Source organism: Protopterus annectens, chromosome 1.part1, assembly GCF_019279795.1.
Source record: "Protopterus annectens isolate FY-2018-M chromosome 1.part1, PAN1.0, whole genome shotgun sequence".
Lineage (NCBI taxonomy): Eukaryota > Metazoa > Chordata > Ceratodontiformes > Protopteridae > Protopterus > Protopterus annectens.
In genome coordinates, this window is record NC_056726.1 from 1095188237 (window position 1) to 1095208791 (window position 20555).

The 20555-nt window shown below is 44.2% G+C and overlaps 1 protein-coding gene across 1 annotated transcript in view; it reads left to right on the forward strand.

Moving 5' to 3' along the window:
- The window catches only part of LOC122815442 (acetylserotonin O-methyltransferase-like), a 951227-nt gene that overhangs the window by 88432 nt on the left and 842240 nt on the right, over window positions 1-20555 (forward strand). The window contains exon 3 of the mRNA XM_044087939.1: window positions 1713-1887. Coding sequence (XP_043943874.1) covers window positions 1713-1887 — 175 coding nt within the window. The remainder of the gene's footprint in view (window positions 1-1712; window positions 1888-20555) is intronic.

Below are 20555 nucleotides of genomic sequence, written 5' to 3' on the forward strand. Positions count from 1 at the left end.
TCTCCCAGAGGCTGCCCAGTCTCTGGAACAGACTTCCCATACATGTCAAACAGAGCACCTCACTGACCCTCTTCAAGCGCAACCTTGATGAGTGGATGGGAAACCACAAATTTGTCCCAGGGGTTCCACCTGTGTCTCTCACTGATAGAGGCAACAGGTGCTGACTAAGATTTCTTTTTGGGGATAAACTCTTGGTTAGGCTTGTAAGGGCCTCAGGGTCATTAGCCTAGTAACCTCCTATGATCCAATGAAAAAAGTTGTATTTATTCTTCACTACAACTTGAGCACTATAAAGCTCCTTGCAAGCAAGATATAAACTGTAGCATCTGTTTGCTGCATCTGTAACAAGCATTCTACTTATGTGGATGCACTATTTTACTTTTTTTGGAACAGCTTTGAACCTTTTTTGGAAGTATGCAGCAGTTTTAGATTTAATGGAGTTTGTGTATTGATTTTTACATAATTGAGGGGACTATAATTTATTTTTATTTATTTATTTATTATTTGTTAATCAGGAAAGTCTGACTTGGAACAAAGCCAATTTACAGAGACGGGCCGAGGAGAAATGCTCCATGCACATATCTTCGTAACGTGGGAGAAAAGCGGAGCACCGAGAGGAAACACACACAAATGCAGGGAGGGCATGCAGACTCCATTGGATGGATGCAGAGGCTTACATTATAATCATATTTCTTTTGGTAATAGGTGAAGTAGTGAAGGGGTTGGGTTTAGTAAGGTGTGGGTAGGCTAATAAGATGAGTATGAGGTAGATTAGAGTAAAACAATGTATAACAGTGTGAGTATGAGGTAGATTAGAGTAAAACAATGTATCATAGTGTGAGTATGAGGTAGGTTAGAGTGAAACAATGTATCATAGTGTAAGCATGAGGTAGGTTAGAGTGAAACAATGTATCATAGCGTGAGTATGAGGTAGGTTAGAGTGAAACAATGTATCATAGCGTGTCATGTGTCATGGGTCAGTATGAGGAAAACAAGCAAACACATCTTAGGTCAGTGTAAGGGGACACTGTAAATAAACATGACAAGACACACTGCAGAGTAATGTGCCAAGACTGACAGAAACCATATAGCATCATGTGTTCCAGGATGATGCAAGACAGACTGTAAGTAAGCACTGAGACACTCCATCCTCCTTTATCATGGGACATAGGAACACCGGATAAGTAAACATCTGGACAGGCAGTCCGGTGTCATCTATCCTGCGTCAGTGTGAGAGAGGAGTTAATAATCATAAAGAGGGAGAAAAAGCATTAAGCTGTGTCCAGGGTCAATGTAGGTAACAGAGTAAGTATACCCTGACTAAGAAATTGCAATATAATGTGTTTTTGACAATGAGGGAGATATGGCGAGTAAACAGTGGTGGATTCCCAGTAAACAGACACTTGAGTTAAATGGTGCTGCATTGTCTGGCCTATAATAGTAGAGGATAGGAGAAAACATTGCTAATGCTCTCATCTTTGGAAATGGGAGTTGGCATGATGGTTAAGTTCTTTACTTCCCAAACACAAAGTACTGAGTTTGATTTTCACCTTTGAGTGAAATTGGCTAAGCTTCAAATGGCCTCCAAGGGCAGCTAGCCCAATACTTAGCTATGTTAATTGTCTATAAACCTAAGCTTCTGTTTTCTAATTAAGACTGAATGAAATGTGACATTTGTAAGGAAGACAATAAAAAATCACTTTTAATTGCAGGCTTTATTCACGGCATGTGATCTGGGAGTGTTTGATCTACTTCAAGAAGAGAATACGTCACTGTCAGAAAATGACATTTCACAAAGGCTGAGCACCAGTCTACGTGGGATGCAGATACTGCTCAATGTGTGCGAATCGATGCGATTACTAATGTCTGAGAAAAAAGATGGCACAGGTAAATAATCACATCAGTTTATCATGTAATGCTGCCTGTGTCTTGCTGAGATGTGTTATATGTAGGTTCATCTGTAACTAATAGGATAGCCACCCTAGCAGGCCATTTTAAGCCGAACCAATTTCTCTTTTTTGTGCTTGAACTAACCTATCCTATTTCATTACAGCTTGCCCTTACCCATCCCATGGTTGATTAGACATTACCCCAAATGACAATTTAGGGGCTGAATCTGTCCATTACTAGTACAGGGGATAGTCCTGGGGTAAATGTTCTATTCCCATCCATAGAGTTAAGTTGGCTGGATTCGTGTAACCAATCCCAACCAATATCTTCAAACTGAAACTCTACCTGACATCAGCGATCACTGCCCAATATGTACTCTCCAACTGTCCCCCACATTCCCAAACCGCATAAATTCAAAGAATTCTGGAAATTGTCCACTTTCAACCCTGATACATTCAATAACTTTCTGAAATAGACCGGTACACCCTCCTAACTCTGTCTCTTGATGCTGCTGTTTCATTCTTTAACTCCACCTTCCTTAATACTCAACTCCCTTCCCTCCATGTACTGTTAGAATCAAATTCCACAACTCACCCTGGCTCACACACTCAACTTTGACACTTATTCAAAAAAGAGACTCTGCTTGGAAACTTTGTTCCAAGACTAAATCACCCTCCCACTTCCAGAGCTATATGGAACTCCGTAACCTCACTAAAAACACATTAGCTATGATAAAAAGAATTTCTACCATCAACCCCAGACCATTCAATCCAGAAACCCTAAAAAGTTCTGGAACACTATCAATCAAATCCTCTACCCAGGAAATCCATCCACACTCAACCCCTGCCCCAACAACTCACCTGTCAAAACTTCAAGCATCTTTAACTCCTACTGTATTGACACCATAAGTAAATTTAAACAAACTTGTCTCCTTCCCCTCCCTCACCACCTACAACTCCCCCACACAATAACTCCCCCTTTCTCTAAAACTAGTCCCTATAAGCTACATTAAGAAGCTCCTCCTCAAGCTCAAACCCAGCTCCCCATCAGCAGACAACTTGTCATTGTTCTTCCTAAAACTTGCTGCTACATCTCTAACATACCCCGTTTCCATCCTAATAAACTGCTCCATTGCTGAATCAACTGTTCCAACTCTTTGGAAAAAATTCTACACCATATCCATACACAAAGGTGGCAATTCCTCAGAACTCTCTAACTTTTGACCACTTGCAATACTTTCTCCCCTCTCCAAAATTCTAGAACACTGCATACACAAACAAATCATGTTCCACCTCTTACAAGGTAACCTGATCACCTCCCCAGCATGGCTTTCACCCACACCACAGCGCCTCCACTACACTCATCTCCTTTACCAACACCATTTCCCTAACCAGGGATCACAACAAACTTGTATCCTGCCTATTCGTAGATCTGTCCAAAGCCTTTGACACTGTCTATCACCCTATCCTCCTATCAAAACTCTCTCAACTTAACCTTTCCACAGCTACTTTATCCTGGTTTATCAGCTAGCTTTCAAACTGGCACCAATCTGTCAATTGGCTATCTGCTCTCTCCCTGTTTCTACCCATCAAACAGGTGTCCCACAAGGCTCCATCCTTGGAACTCTCTTCTTTAACATCTTTACCAATGAACTCCACACATTCTTTCCCCAGTCATCCCACATACAGTACGCTGATGACTCTACCATTAGCTCCATAATCAGTAACCTAACTGACCTTCTAACCCACACACAAACATCCTTCAACCTCACAGAAACCTGGCTAGCAAGACACCAGCTCATACTCAACCCCCAAAAAACAAACCTCCTACTCCTTCTTCCAAAATCACTCAACCCTCTTAAATCCTCTTTCTCCATGTCTTATCTCAACAACACCATAATTTCTTCAGAAAACCAAATTAAGCTACTTGGAGTAATCATAGACAACCAGCTGAAACTCGACCTTCACATCCATCATAGCATTAAGAAAACCCATCAAAAGCTAGGCCTTCTTTACTGAAACAAAATTCCTCTCCCCAGAATCTAGAATAACACTAGCCAATGCCTACCTCCTTCCCAACCTCCTCTATACCTCACAAATCGTTACTAACCTCCCATCTACTCCCCTTTCCAAACTTGAATCCACCTATAACAAAGTGGCCAGATTTGCTACCAATGTCCCAGCAAAAATGTTTCACTGTTTGGCCCTCAAGTCACTTAACTGGCTTGAGTTTCTTAACCACCTCAAACTTATCCAACTTCTCATAATCCACTCCATTATCAATAAACCCACCTATTGTCCAAGAATTCCCTCTCTAGTCTCACTGTATACCCCCCCTCCAACCTCTTAGGAGCTCGGCTCAATGCCTACTAGACATTCATAAACCGTATAAATCTGAAGGACAAATTTTGTACAGCTACTCTCCTGCCTCCCTATGGAACAAGCTTCCCTTGAACCTAAGAAGCATACCCCAGACTTACAAATTTAAAAACTCACTCAAACAAAACCTAATCCACCTCAGGATATGCCCCTGTAATCTACCCCCTGAACCAAGTCCTAAGCAGATCTAGTAGAAAGAGTTCCATGGCCTCTCTTTTCTTTTATGTCGTGCTATCATTATGTTTTTTTTTTTTTCGGCGTCATTGTATTGTTTGACAGACATATATTTTCCTTTGTTACATAACTGAACCAAGATGTGTTTAATCTATGTTTGTATATATTTACTAAGCAATATTATTGTTTATGTACCTGGACGTTTTCTCCTTGGGTCTCCACTGAAAATGGTCTCCTGGCTCAGTTGGACCAACGCGGTTAACAAATATCAGATTTTAAAGAATAAAATTATGTATGAGGCTTCATCTCTCTACCTGCAATGGCTACCAATTATAGGTCAATCAAATAAAGCAAAAGAGAAAAATACTGATCCTGTAATAAATCCGTGTTGAGAAATATCTCATTAGCAAGGCCTGGTTACAGTATGGCTGGTTGATGATGTAAAGATTAGTGTGTGTGTGTGTGTGTGTGTGTGTGTGTGTGTGTGTGTGTGTGTGTGTGTGTGTGTGTGTGTATGTGTGTGTTGGTGTGGGAGTGTGTATATGTGTGTATGGGTATGTGTGCGTGCGAGCGCATGCACACGTGTCTGTGCTCAAACGTGCATGTGTGCATCTCAGTGGTTAAAGTATGAAAAGTGGGGAATTTTGTGTGTGTGTGTGTGTGTGTGTGTGTGTGTGTGTGTGTGTGTGTGTGTAGGCATAGGTTTATTAACACTCAACACGGGCTGCTAAGGAGAACACCAGCACCATCAGGTCTGACTGATCAGTGCTCAAGGCAGAAACATTGTAATGAGCGATTAATGACATCTTTCTCTGTGCAGCCTTTAAATAAAAATTTTTCACTGTCAGAATAATGCACTAACCCACACTGTTTAATAAGCACTGGGGTGAAAAATGCTCTAAATCCTAGCCACATTATTGTGCATGTGGCAGTATGCTTAATACGTTGCTATTTTTATGTAGGAAACTTCAATGAACTGATTTTACACATCTGTGAGCATTTATTTTTTTTTGAGTGAAGATGATGAAAATGGTTTGAATAAATATATTCTGTCATATATACGTCTCTTAAAAGTTTTGTATTTACAATAATTGATAGTGCACAAACATTTCTTCAAGGGGAGATTATGAATTTGAAAATAAACAGTTAATGTGACAGCTGAAATTAGATATGGGCCAGCACCCAGGTCTTGGGAAAAACACAAGTATTAACTGCATTTTAAAGTTAAGACTTATTTAGTAGTTTGTATCTGTAAAATTTTAAAATAAATGCATTTTTATAATTATTAATAATTTAAATATGTATTTAGTTTGGTCCTTTTAATACATGAAGACATAGGGCAGGATTCACGAAGGCGTACATGGAGTTCAAGAGTAGTGTAAGCCTCCGTGTAAGCCTCCCGATCCAGGAACAGCCCAAACCTCCGTGTAAGAGACAGCTAACACGTCTCTTACACGGACTGGGCGTGGAAATGCTCAATACCTCATTTGCAGCAGAAAGATATGCAAATGAGGTATTTGAGCGATCCAGGAAGCCCAAACCAGTCCGTGTAACGGACGTTTTAGCTGCAGAAATGTACTCAGCTGACAACTGAGTACATTTCTGCAAAATCCACAACAGAGCTATGTCAGCTCCAAATAAAGGCTGCATATGTGTCATCTAGCATGCCAATGGCCAAATATGTGGCCATTGGCATTAAAAACTGATGCAAAATTATTTAAAAACAATTTTTTTTTTTCGGGGGATTTTGATGTTTAACTGCAGCGCACACCCGTGCAAACGGGGTGCGCTGCCTAAAAGTGAAAACCGAAGCTTATAAGCCCACAATTGTGGGTTTTATGTAGTACATGGAATGACAATGCAGGGACCAGCAGACCAAAAACAATATGGCCACCGTGTAGTGGTTGCCAAGGGGGGGAAGCTCAGTGTAAGAGATGTAACTAAGCATTACTAGGCAATCCTATGTAAATGAGGGTTATAATACTGAATCACACTTCCACATAGCTAATGAGCACTGTCTGAGTAGTGTAAGAGTTACAGAAGGGGGAGGAATAGAGTAAGAGGTAGGTGACATCACGGGGGGGGACGATAGAAATAAATGTATCACATTGGAGGGCAGTGTAACGTGACAGATGACAGACAGACATCAGGGAGAGAGGTGTGTCCCAACAGAACACTAGGAAAGTCAAGAAATAGAGGGTGTACACTATCCCTACACTCAAAGTTTCTTGATATACGTGCATGCGCACGTGTGCCCGCGTGTAAGGCAGGTTCACCATGTGGGAGCGTGTTGCAAACCGTTTTAAACGGTTTGCGCTGGCGTGCACGTGTGTAAGGCAATGTAAGCATCAGGAAGCCTGTTGCCTGATGTATAAGGCTGTGTGCATGTTTAAACATGAATCAGCCAAGTCCAAACTGTGTAAGAATGTGTGCGCGCGTGTAAGCCACTGTGAGCGTGCTTATGCTGGTGTGCACATTACTCCCCCTGAGGAAACAGAGAGGAAAAAGGAAACAACCAGATTACTAGGAAACTGTCAGGGAATACTGCTGGAGTTAATTGGTGATAACAATTGGAAGCAGGCAATTACACAGGCAGACTAGAAGCCCAACCCAGCACTTAAAACACTTCAAACAGCACTGCAGGGTGTTTCTCTCAAGAGATACTGCAAGAAAGGAGTAAGCTATCACAACTGAAAACTGAAAAAGCTGAACTCAGAGCAGAAATGCTAGGGGCTGCCATAGCTGTTATAATCAGACATAGGCGAATTGCTGAGGGTGGTGACAATGCAGATGCTAACAGACAACCCAGACTAAGGAGAAGGAGAAGAGTATACAGGCCCAGGGTCACCTACCATGGGTTGCATGAGCTGGAGATAGTAGAGCACTGCAGAGTGGACAGAGACCTTCTGCAGCAAATTGTTGAGCTGTGCAGGCCACGCCTCACACACAGAACCAACAGAGGGGAACCCATCCCAGTGGAAACCAAGGTATGCGTTGGCTTAAGAATACTAGCAACAGGTACCTTCCAGAGACCAACTGGTGATATGATGGGGATATCACAGGCATCAGCTTCCAGGGTACTGCACCAGTTCCTGGATGCCATGTCAGCACATGTCAGTGATCATGTATATTTCCCCAATGCCCGTGATGTTGTGGCCAGCAATATGCGTCTCTTCCAGCAAATAGCGGGATACCCTGAGGTACTGGGTGCAATAGACTGCACGCACATACGCATCAAAGCACCAGCTGGTGAGCGGGGTAGAGCCTACATTAACCGCAAGGGATTCCCCTCCATGAACTGCCAGGTCGTGTGTGATGCCCAGGGCATAATAATGAATGTGTGTGCTGGCTGCCCTGGGAGCTACCACGATTTCCACATCTGGCATCTGACGCAGCTGTACCAATCATTTGCCAGTGGGGACTTCCCACACAGTCACCTAGTGGGGGATGCAGGTTATGCACTGGAGCCGTGGCTAATGACACCCATCAGAAACGCACACACACCTGAACAGGAACGCCATAATGAGGCACACGCACAAACACGTAATGTCATAGAGCATGTGTTTGGGCTGCTCAAGTCACGGTTCCGGTGTCTGGACACATCTGGTGGAGCCTTGCAGTACACACCAACTACATGTTCCCAAATGATCATGAAATGTGCTATGCTACATAATATGATCCTGCGGAAACAGCTGCAGCAGGACCAGCATACGGCCGGGCCAAACATCCCCCCACCATTGCCAAGGCCAGCACAGGCAGAGGTGACTCGGAGGAGGAACAACCTGACCTTGCCCCAGTAGGCAGAAGGAGGCGTGCCCAGTATGCCCTGGCCTTGGCAAAGAGGCAACGCATAGCACATACACTGGCTCAGTAGGGACACTGGGACTGATACCCCCTCCGACTCAGTCAAATAATAACATGGATGCCTATATTGACATGACCTGCTCACACACATGTACAGGGACAGTGATATGTGCATCCGACAGAGGCAGCCCTGCAGCACCACCTGAGGCATGAATGCCGTGTGTTAAGTAATGTAACACCATGTACCATATGCACACCTGAGGACCCCGACTAACATCCACCCTCACCAAGCATGAACCACAAAATGATGATGGGATGATCAAATGCGGAGCATGACATGATGCACCACCTGCTAGGGGTGGTGTGCACCTAGCAGTCCATGCCCCATGGATACTGGCAAAGGCCATCAGTACCCACAGCATGCCCTGAATATGTAACTCTCAAAACACAAACCCATCTTCATAGGTACCACAAGTGATAGGAACATAGATGTAATGCTACCCAATGCCAGAAGTCTAAACAGCAAGATGTGTGCAGTGTAAACACACACAGTATGGAGAATGTAGATATCAGTGCTGTAATAGAAAACTGGGTCAAAGCTCACATCAGCACCCTAACACTACCAGGTCACAACTCATACAGTGCTGTACAGCTGGAAAACATGGAACAAGCTACAAAACTAGGGTGACTAGCAATAAATGAGGACCTCGCTGGAGGTCCTCATCCCGCCCCCACCTGAAACAAAAAAGACCACAGTGAAAAACTTCTCAAAAGCCGATTTCACACTTCTAAAAACTAGTGTGGTCTCCTTTAAGGCCCCTGAGCCAGTGGTAAACATTACTCAAACCGCTGAATCACTTACAAATGCCTTCTACCAGCACCTACAGGACTGCGTGGATCAGGCAATCCCAAACAAAACTAAGACTCTCTGTACCAAAGGCAAGCGTTCAGTCTGGTGGACCCCAGCCATAAACAAGCTCTACAACAAAAGGAGGAAGCTACTACAAGATAGAGCAAAATCCTTGAAAGGTAAGACACCTTTGATCATTATAAGTAAAAACTAAGAGCTCTCATAAAATCATCCAAGGCAAATTTTGAGAGAAAAATCGCCAAGGACTCTAAAGAGAATCATAAGGCCTTCTTTAGCTATGTTAGAAACCTAGGAGGAAACTCCCAGATATGCTCAGAATTAGTTCAAAATGATGTGAAAATTACTGAACCTACACACATTGCCAACATACTGGCTGACAGGTTCAGTGCAAACTTCCCTCCCCCAAAAGGAGAGATATCTATTCCAGAGGATTGTAGCCCCCAAACATCTCCAACGCCCAGGTGAGAACTGCCCTCACTAAGGCAAAAAACACAGCATCCATGGGACCGGATGGTGTCCCCGGCTGTGTGCTTCACGAACTCAACGAGGAATTAAACCCACAGTTAGGACAGCTGTTTAATCTTAGCCTCACCTCAGGATATGTACCCAAGGAGGCGCACGGTGACTGTGGTCCCACTTCATAAGGGCGGTGCCTCCACAGACCCTGGAAATTACCGCCCATGAGCTTGACAAGCCTTATCTGCAAAGCCATGGAGAGGATCATAATGGAACTCATAAATAAAGACATAGGGAACTTGCAGACTTTGGATCCAACCCAGTTTGGCTTTGTCAAAGGCAGATCATGCCTCTTAAACTTGGTTGACTTTTTGAGACAGTCACCATGGCCATTGATGAGGAAAGGCAGTCCATACAGCCTACCTCGACCTGGCAAAGGCCTTCGACACAATACCCCACTCAGGTATCATCGAAAAACTCATCAGCTTGAATGTAAACCCATACATCACAAGATGGGTTGCAAACTGGCTAAGTGACAGAACCCACAGGGTCAGAGTTGCTGGAGCCATGTCAGACTCAAAGCCTGTCACAAGTGGTGTCCCACAGGGCTCAGTCCTGGGTCCACTCTTGTTCGGCATCTACTTTTCTGAAGTACAAGCAAACACAGGAGGGTTATGGCTGACAAAGTTTGCAGATGACTGCAAACTGGGCGCCATAGTCGAAAACACATCTGACACAGATATCCTCCAGAAGGGCCTCACAGAAACGGATAACTGGTGCCAGAGCCATGGCCTGAAGTTAAACGCCAAAAATGCATAGTCATACCCTTCGGGAAAAACAAGGTTACCCCTAGCTACCATATAGGTGGCAATCCACTGAGCACAGAAAAAGTCATCAGGGATCTGGGGACCCAGGTTGACAGTAGCTTTTGCTTGACACTCATGTTGCTAAAGTAGTTAGGAAAACCTTCTATATCGCCCACCTGATCATGAAGGATTCACATCTAGATCAAGGAGGTCATCGTCCCCTGTACTCATCACTCATTAGATCTATGATTGACTACAATGCCCCGCTCAGAATGTATCTGGACAGACACCTGCTGCAGCTTGAAAGGCCCCAAAAGTTCCTCACCAAAAGGATAAAGGGTCTCAAAAATATGTCTTATGCTGCCCGACTGAAAGAAATCCAGCTCTATTCAGTCTCATACTGCTTGCTCAGAGGTGACCTGTGCCTGACATATAAGGCCATGTCAAACCCAGATTTGATGAATATGCTTCACCTCAAAAAATCTAGATCCCTCAGAACCACAAGGGCGGGAGACTTAAACCTTGACACGGTTATAAATAGAACGTGCTGGAGGGACAGATTCATCACCCAGAGACTCCCTATGCTGTGGAACAAAATCCCGGTACATGTGAGGCAGAGCACCTCTCTGGCCTTGTTCAAGAGGAATCTTGACCAATGGATGGGAGATTGCAGATATACCCCAGGGATTACTTCAGTGTCACTGCTTGACAGAGGCACAGCAAAATGATAGGCATAATTTTTATTCAAACTAAAGGGGTGGCGAAAGCCACATAACTATGGGCTAGGCTTATAAATGCCCTTGGGCAGATAGCCTAGTATGAACCTATGAACCTATGAACCTATAACCACACCCTCATGTTGGTACCACAACAAGAAGCAGCATGGATTAGCCATGGTCAAATACCAATGGCTAAAACTGCCTACCAGTATATAGCCTGCTGCAGACCACTGTCCTAATTGCAGGAACTGCACCAGGCCTATGTTGGAATACATGAAGATATCAAGCCCCCCAAACCACATTATATTGCTTGACTGAAAATACCTAGACATACACCATAGTTTAATAGTTTCATAGTTTAGTACTAGGCTATCTGCCCTAGCGCATTTATAAGCCTAGCCATAGTGATGTGGCTATTGCCACCCCTTATAGTGGTAATAAGTGTACAGAATACATTCTGAATACTGTGCCTCTGACTTAGTAGTGACACATTGATGACCCCTCTACTTAATAGAATTAATTGACTGTGCCTCTGTCTAGTAGTGACACAGGGAGGACCCCTGGGGTAAAGCTACGATCTCACATCCACTTCTCCAGATTTATCTTGAAGAGAGTCAGTGAGGGGCTCTGTCTAACATGAACTGGGATTCTGTTCCAGAGTGTGGGAAGCCTCTGAGTTATGAATCTGTCCCTCCAGCATGTCCTATTCATGTTTGTGCTGAGGTTCATATCTTTAGCTCTCATGGTTCTGTTGGATTTGGATTGTTTGCGGTGGAGCATGTTCATCAAATCCTTATTGGACATGGCCTTGTATGTCAGACATAGGTCACCTGTAAGTAGGCGGGATGCTACTGAATAGAGCTGGAGTATCTTTAGTCTGGAAGCATATGACATATGTTGTAGACCCTTGATCCTCTTGGTGACATACTTTTGGGGTCTCTCCAGCTGTTGCAAGTGCTGGGTGAGGTACATACCAAATGGGGCTTTATATTCAATCATGGGCCTGATAAGGGAGGAGTACAGGGGTACAATGACCTCCTTTGATCTGGATGGAAAACCCTTCATGATAAGGTGGGCAAGACAGAAAGTTTTTCTAACCACTTTGGCAACATGGGTGTCAAACGAGAGGTCACTAGCTACTTGTTTCCCCAAGTCTCTGATATCTTTTTCCGTGCTCAGTGGGTTGCTGTCTATGTGTTAGTTTGTGGGTACTTTGTTCCTCCCAAAGGGGATGACTACACATCACTTGGCATTCAGTGTCAGGCCATGATTCCGGCACCAGTTATCTGTGTCTGTGAGGGCATTCTGTAGGATGTGTGTGTTGGCTGATGTATTCACTATGGTGCCTAGTTTGCAGTCATCTGCAAACTTTGTCACCCACAACCCTCCTATGTTTGCTTTCACATCTGAAAAGTAAATGCCAAATAAGAGGGGTCCCAGGACAGATCCTTGTCGGACACCACTTGTGACTGGCTTTGAATCTGACAAGGCACCTGCAATGTTGACTTTATGGGTTCTGTTTTTAGCCAGTTTGCAACCTATCTTGCGACATATGGATTTATATTTAAGCTGTTGAGCTTGTCTATGATGCCTGAGTGGGGTATTGTGTCAAAGGCCTTAGCCAAGTGCAGGTAGTCTGTGTGGACTGCTTAGCCCTCATCAATGGCCCTATTGACAGTTTCAAAATAGTCAACTAGGTTCAAAAGGCAGGATCTGCCCTTTACAAAGCTGAAATGGGTGGGATCAAGAGTCTGTAGGTCACCAATGTCTCCGTTAATGATTTCCATAATGATTCTTCCCATAGCTTTGCAGACAAGGCTGGTTAAGCTTATGGGGCGGTAGTTCCCAGGGTCTGTGGAGGCACCTCCTTTGTGGAGCGGGACACAGTTGCTGTACGCCAGTGTTCAGGTACATATCCTGTAGCAAGGCTAAGGTTAAATCGCATTGTTATATACGGGTTTATCTCCTCTTGGAGTTTACGTAGCACGCAACTGGGGATACCATCAGGTCCCATTGATGCTGTGTTTTTTTCTTTGTTGAGGGCGGCTCTCACCTGGACATCTGAGATGACAGTGAGGTTACATTCAGCTGTGATAACTATCTTCTTTTGGGGGTGAAGGAGGGTAGAAAATTGCACTGAACCTGTCTGCCAGAATGTTGGCAATATCTGTGGGTTCAGTGAAAGTTTTGTCATTGTGTACCAACTCTGAGCATATCTGATGGTTCCCACCCAGGTTTCTGACATAACTGAAGAAGGCATTGTGGTTATCTTTATTGTCTTTGGCAATTTTTTCTCAAAGTTGGCCTTGGATGTTTTTCTGAGAGAATGTAGCTGTTTACTAGTGCTGATCACAGCTGCCTTCCCTTTAGGAGATTTAGCTCTGTCTTGCATTAGTTTCCTTCTTTTGTTATACAGTTCGTTTATGGCTGGGGTCCACGAGACAGGCCACTTTACCTTGGTGGAGAGTGTCTTGGTTTTATTTGGGATTGCATGGTCCATGCTTTCTTGGAGATGTCTGTAGAAAGCGTTTGTGAAGGAGTCAGCATTGTGTGTTGTGGTTTTCACTGGCCCAGTGGGCTTAAATGATACCATCTCAGTCTGAATAAGTGTGAAGTCGGCTTTTGACAAGTTTGTCACTATACTCTTTGTATTATACTAGCACCGACACAGTTTGAGAAAAGTTCCCAGAATCCATACAACAAAATGGACATGAAAAATGTAACATTTCTACAAGAGGGGTAAGCATACTGGATGTGATAATCAGCAATATCTGTACTGGATGGCAAGATGAGAAGTGTATCCCTCACTGGTAAGACCAGACCATAGAGTAATCACACTGTAATTACACATCCCGACTCCAGTCCCTGGCCAGAATACCACAGTGAAACACATGTGTAAAGCATAGCTTGCACCCCTACAAACCGATGTGGAATCCATGAAAGGCCCTGTGCAAGTTCAGAATATGGGACACACCGCAGAAAATGTTATACAGGCATTCCATGAACAGAGCCAAGAGTGCTTGGAGTCTGCAATCACAAATAACAAGACACGATGCCATACACCCAGGAATCTGGCATGCTGGACTACAGCAATTACTAAACCATTGAAGAGAATGAGGAAGCTACCACATGATAGAGCAAACAAAAAAAGGGAAGTAATCAGTGATCACTAGTATGGCAATAAAATATGTCCACACATACAATCCAGTAAGGCTAGGCACAACAAGTAGAATCTGTGAATCCAGATGCAATGTGACACCTGTCCCAAGTACACACACAACCACAACTCACCCCAATAAATACAAATATATGTGATAGATGCAACCAGGTAGCCAGACTGGAGCCTCAGCACCCCCAACTCAGTACTGTCAAAACTAGTCAGGAGGAGAAGGTAACCACATACACCACAAACCCAGTCCCACATAGACCTACAACAACTGTAAACCAAACACATAAACACAGAAAAAACATTCCCAGAGGCCCTAATTACAAACACACAACACCAACACAAGCCTCCAAAGCAGACACCCAATAAAACAACCTCCAGACATAGCACATGTAACACATAGTACACAAAGCTGGTGTGCCAAACAGTCACAGGACAGAAGGAGAAACAACATGCCTGATACAGTTGTAATAGGTGACTCCATAGTGAGACATGCTGCTGTTCCGTACACCAGACTGACAAAGGGAAAGGGTACAGTAAGCTGCCTGTAGGCTGCTACAATACACCACATAACACAAGTATGCAGGTCACCCCAAAGCAAGTACAAATATGGTGCAGTCATAGTCCACGCTGCTGTGAATGACCTGAGATGTACCTCCATGGACTACATGAAAAGAGACATAGATGAGCTGTCCTGTCCAATTACGTATTTCAGGCTGGTATGACACTGACCATTTGCAGCATCCTACCCTCACCATGAATGATGCCACAGTACAAACACAGAATGATCAGCTTTAACAAGTGGCACAATTACTGGTGTCATTCCAAGGGGATCCAATGTCGGTCTGCTTGGGATGTCATGCTTGACAAGCCACGCTGCTGTTCCAGGGACGGCTTGCACCTGTTACCCGTGGGTGTCTGGATATTGCCTAAGGCTTTTGCAACCTCCATAGAGCCTTCTGTAGGCAAGGCCGAAAAGACTAACCCACCACCCTAGAAAACATAACTGTAAAGAAACAGAAGGGTAATGCTGATCAATGCCAGATGTGTAAACCTCAATATGCATGCTCCTGAGGCCCTCCCCAGTATGGAGAACATCGATGTCTGTCCAGTGATAGAAACCTGCTGCAAGCCTCCTGACAGCACACCAGCACTACCAGGTAATACCACATATCATGTGTTATGGCCCCAAAACCTGGAACAAAACATAAAAGGAGGGTGAGTATCCGTATTCAGCACAGACACCCATACGTCCAGTTAAATGACAATGCTTAAGTCATTGGAGTCCACCCATGTGCAAATAACCATAGGCAAGACTGCTGTACAGTCGGTAGCATGCTACAGACCACACTCTCACACACAGGAACCCCACCCAGCTGTCCTGAAGACAGTGGACAGTATGAATGTACCACCAAATACAAAACAAGGTACACACAAATTACCACATAGGTGGTAAACCATTATGTATAGAAGGAGTAATCAGGGACCTAGTGACACAAGTGGACAGTAACCTGTTATGTGACAGTCACATTGCCAATTTGGCTAGGAAGACTGTCTATATTGGACACCGTATCATGAAAGGATACACATCTACGTCAACAGAGGTCATTGTGCTCCTATACTGTTCTCTTATCAGACCCATAATCTAGTACAATGCCTCATTTGGGATGTACATTACCTGGCACCTGCAGCAGTTAGAAAGACCTCAAAGGTACCTCACCAAGAGGTGTAAAGGGTCTCAAATATATGTCATATGCTGCCTGGATGTAGACACCACAGCTGAATGCAGTCACATACTGCCTACACAGAGGCATTGTATGTCTGTTGTACAGGTCCATGTCCAACACAGAAGTGATGTACATGCTCCACCCCAGAAAACTCAAAGCCATCGAAGCTGTGTGAGTGAGAGATGTCAACCTCAACACATAATGAAATAGGATGTGCTGGAGGGACAGATACATAACCCAGAGGCTCTCCACACCCTGGAACAGAATCCCACTACATGTTAGGCAGAGCCCCTCACTGACACTCTTCAACAGGAATCTTGCAAAATGGATGGATAATTGTAGATGTACACTGGGGGTCTTTACTGTGTCATGTCCAGACAGAGGCACAGCTAAGTAAATCATTAATGGCCATACTATTCACATAGCAAGGGGTGGCAAAAGCCACACTGGCTAGGCTTACAAATGCCCTAGGGTGGATAGCCTAGTATGAACCTATGAACCTATGATGATACAAATTGTACAGGACACTAAGGATAATCCCAAGACTGCTGCAACTGATGGTAGGAAGCATGTTGGGAATTCACAGATGTGCTCTGGATTACACAAATATTACAAACAACATACCAAACACACAGAACTATTGCCAACATACAACCTGACAGGTGCAGTGCAACCCCCCCCCCCCCAATAATGCAAAATATCTTTCACAGCAGACTGCTACTTCCCTGACATTATGTCAGCCTTACCACAGGATATGTACCCAAAGAGCAGTGTACAACAGCAGTGGTCGTTCTCAACAAAGGTGTTGCCTGAATGGATACTAAAAATAACCACCACAGAATCCTGAGAAGCTTGGTCTGCACAGCTATGGAAAGGATCAGCATGTACTGCAGACATAAAGATATTGGGGATCTACTGACACCGGACCCTACCCATTGTGGCTTTCTTAAGTGCAGACCCTGCCCCTAAACATGTTTGACTCATTTGAAACAGTCATTAATGTCACTGATGAAGGCAATGTGGTCCACACAGCGTAGCTGGACCTTGCAAAGCCTTCCATAAAATACCCTACGTGTGCAATATAGATATGCTCACCAGCTTAAATATACACCCCTATGTCACTAGAGGGGTTGCAAACCAGACCAAGGACAGAACTGACATGGTCAGACATGCTGCAGCCATGTCAGACTACAAACCAGATATAACAGGCATCCCACAAAGCTTGGTCCTGGGACCTTCCTCATTTGGTATATATGTCCCATAGGTACAGGCCAACATGGAAGGACTGTGCCTGAACATGTTTGCAGAGGACTACAAACTGCCCAACATATCTGACACTCCAGCTGACACAAGCATCCCACAAAAGGGCCACATAGAAACAGACAACTGGTGCCATAGCCATGTCAGCAAGTTAAATGGAGGAAACTGTATAGTCAACCCCTGTGGATATACAGTAAGTGACCAACAATTACCACATAGGTGTTAACCCATTACATACTTAACATGTAATGAGAGACCTGGGGACAAAAGGTGATAGATATCCTGCATTGGACAAACATGTGGCTGTAGTGTTAACAGAAACAATCCATATACCAACCTAATCATGCAGGTTATGAGATCTAGATAAGGGGAGGTCATTGTGGGTCTGCAGTTATCCTTCATCAGCGTTACAATTGACTACAACAGCCCCTGTGGGGTGTACCTCAGCAGACACCTCCATCAACTGTAAAGTCCACAACAGTACCTCACCAGGAGTATCAAAGAGCTTGAACAGATGTCATGTGTTGCCTGATTAAACAGACTGCAACTCCACACACTGCCATGCTGGCCACCCAGAGGCAAGCTGTGCCTGATGTATAAAGCTATGTCCAAGGTGGAATCAATGAACATGCTGCACCTTGTACAATCTGAATGGCAGTGAGCTATGCACATGAGGGACCTGAACCTCAGCACTGACATACATAGGACAAGCTGTACTGCATTATCCATAACACAGAAGCCACCCCCACGCATGAGTAAACTCCCAGTACAGGTTATCCATAGAGTCACTCATTGATTCTCCTCAAGAGGAATCTTAATGAGTGGATGGGAGATGGTAGGTTTACCCTGGGTATCACTGTTATGTCACGGGTAGACAGAGGCACAGTATACTAACCATGACATATGTCATGGCAAACTCCACTTACAATGTGTGTTGAAGGACAAACACACTCTCTGACTAGCATTAGAAATGGCCTAGGGCACATCGGTAGTGTTTGCCAATGTACACCTATGTTGTAGAATACACTACTGATGTTGGACGATGCTGTTGTAAGTAGTTAATATCTGAACATAATGCAACATGGTCAAATGTGCACAACTGGACCGTAACCAGGCTGTTGTGCTCACTATGGAAATGTAAAGCAGTGATAGGACTAAAGCCCAGGATACTGTCCACAACAGTGAAAGTACTGAACCAGTACACTATACAGTACTACAGTGTTAGGTCAGTATGAACGGATGTTGACAACTGTATGCAAAGTATCCCATGCAAACCCTGCAGGCACAGTATAATCCCTGTTGTGTTCACACAAAAAGCAGTTGGTCAATAACTACACAACATGACACACAACACACAACCATAAACAGGAGATATTTGTTGAAGTTCACACTCATCCACAAATGTGATGGGCTGCAGAGTTCAACATATGGAAAGCTCACACTGGGCATGCTCGCACACTTTGAGAAATGAGACATCTTTCACACAACATGCCATGGGAAGGCTGAACTGGGCATGCTCACACACTTAGTCCAAATATCAGTTTAGCATTTGGCCACACATATCTGGTATATGTACGTGTTATTCCAGGAACCAACAGCATTATAGCAATCGGCACAGTGCTCACACCTAAATGACTACAGAGACATACATGATATAGTGGATTCCCCCCATATGCAAACATCTTCCACAGATACACAAGTTGTTCATACAAACAGGAAATGTTATGGCAATAAAGACCTGCAAACACTGCTATCAGCACCAAATAATGTGCATTTGACAATTAAACATATGGGTGTAGAGGTCAACACTAGGCTGTTTGCCCTAGTGAATGACAGCTTATCCAGAGTGTGTGTGTGTGGGTGATTGGGGTTGGTCTGTGTGCAAGTCTGTGTGAGGGAAATGTTCCTTTTAGCAACTGGAAAAACACACCACAGGATGCTCATTCCCCTTTCTAAACACTGATGATGTCAGCATCCTATAAGTATATCAGGAGAAAGGAAATCTCCCAATAATCCGAATAGCACGCTATGCTAATGCATCTGTCTGTAGTGTCATAACATAGGTAGGTAGGGGTTTGAATGTGGCAAGTGTGTGTGAAGGGGGGTTAGTGTGTATAAAAGGAACATCCCTTTTGGCAACTGGGAAAACACACCACAGGATGCTCATTCTCCTTTCTAAACACTGATGATGTCAGCACCCTACAAGTATATCAGGAGAAAGGAAATCTTCCAGTAATGCAAATAGCGTGCTCTGCTAATGCATCCGTCTCTAGTGTCATAACACACTGAGATAGGGGTTTGAATCCAGTAAGTGACAAGTGTGTGTGAAGGGGGGTAAGTGTGTATGAAAAGAACCTTCCTTTTGGCAACTGGGAAAACACACCACAGGATGCACATACCCCTTTCTAAACAATAGCACAATTATTTATGACTTTTGATTCCAGACATGTCACATGTGTTTTGCTCACACAGAATGCCCATGTGTGTGGGTTGTTGCTCACAATAATGCATGACATCGATTAAACCAGTTATGGCAATGCACACGTGATGTATGTGTGTGCCAAATACACATATGTACCTGTGACCTTCAATAGTTACCATGTGTGATGCCTGCCACATGTGAATACATGGTATTTGCACTGGGTAACATTATGACTGTGGTCTTCTGTGCAGGTGCTGCATGTGGGATGTGTATATACAGTGTGAGATGTAGATGCTATCAACTTAGCAGTGAGGGATACACACCTGGTCTGGGGCATATAGTCTACATGTTGTTGATGAACAGGTGCTGCATGTTTTCACCTGTTGTGGGAGTGGTAAGAAGCTGTTCCATAGCAATGCAGTGACCGCATGCTAAGAACCTTTCAGCTAGGGTGTTGTAGCTACAGTAATTCATTACCATTCAGTAACATGTCAGCATTCCTGGTGAGGGTATGATGCCAACCAAGGTCAGTGTTCTACCAGCCTGTGCCACTTGCTCAGTGAGCCCTTCCATGTTCCCTATCATGTATTCCAGTGAGGGACATCACAGGTCAGCTGTAGTGGCATGGACAATGACTGAGTCATATGTGTCCATGCATCTGACTGACCTGTATGCTTGTGTTATGTGGTGGACCATAGTGCCCCATGAGCATATCACTGTGACCTTCACCTTGTCCAGCCTGGTGAGCGTGACCTCACTGTACTGGACAATAAAAGTACCTAACACAACTGTAGCAGGAGTGTTGTATAGCTGTACAGACTGTGCTTGCTTGGCACACAGGATTTGTGTGCTATGTGTTATGCGTGCTGTGGGTCCCCCGGC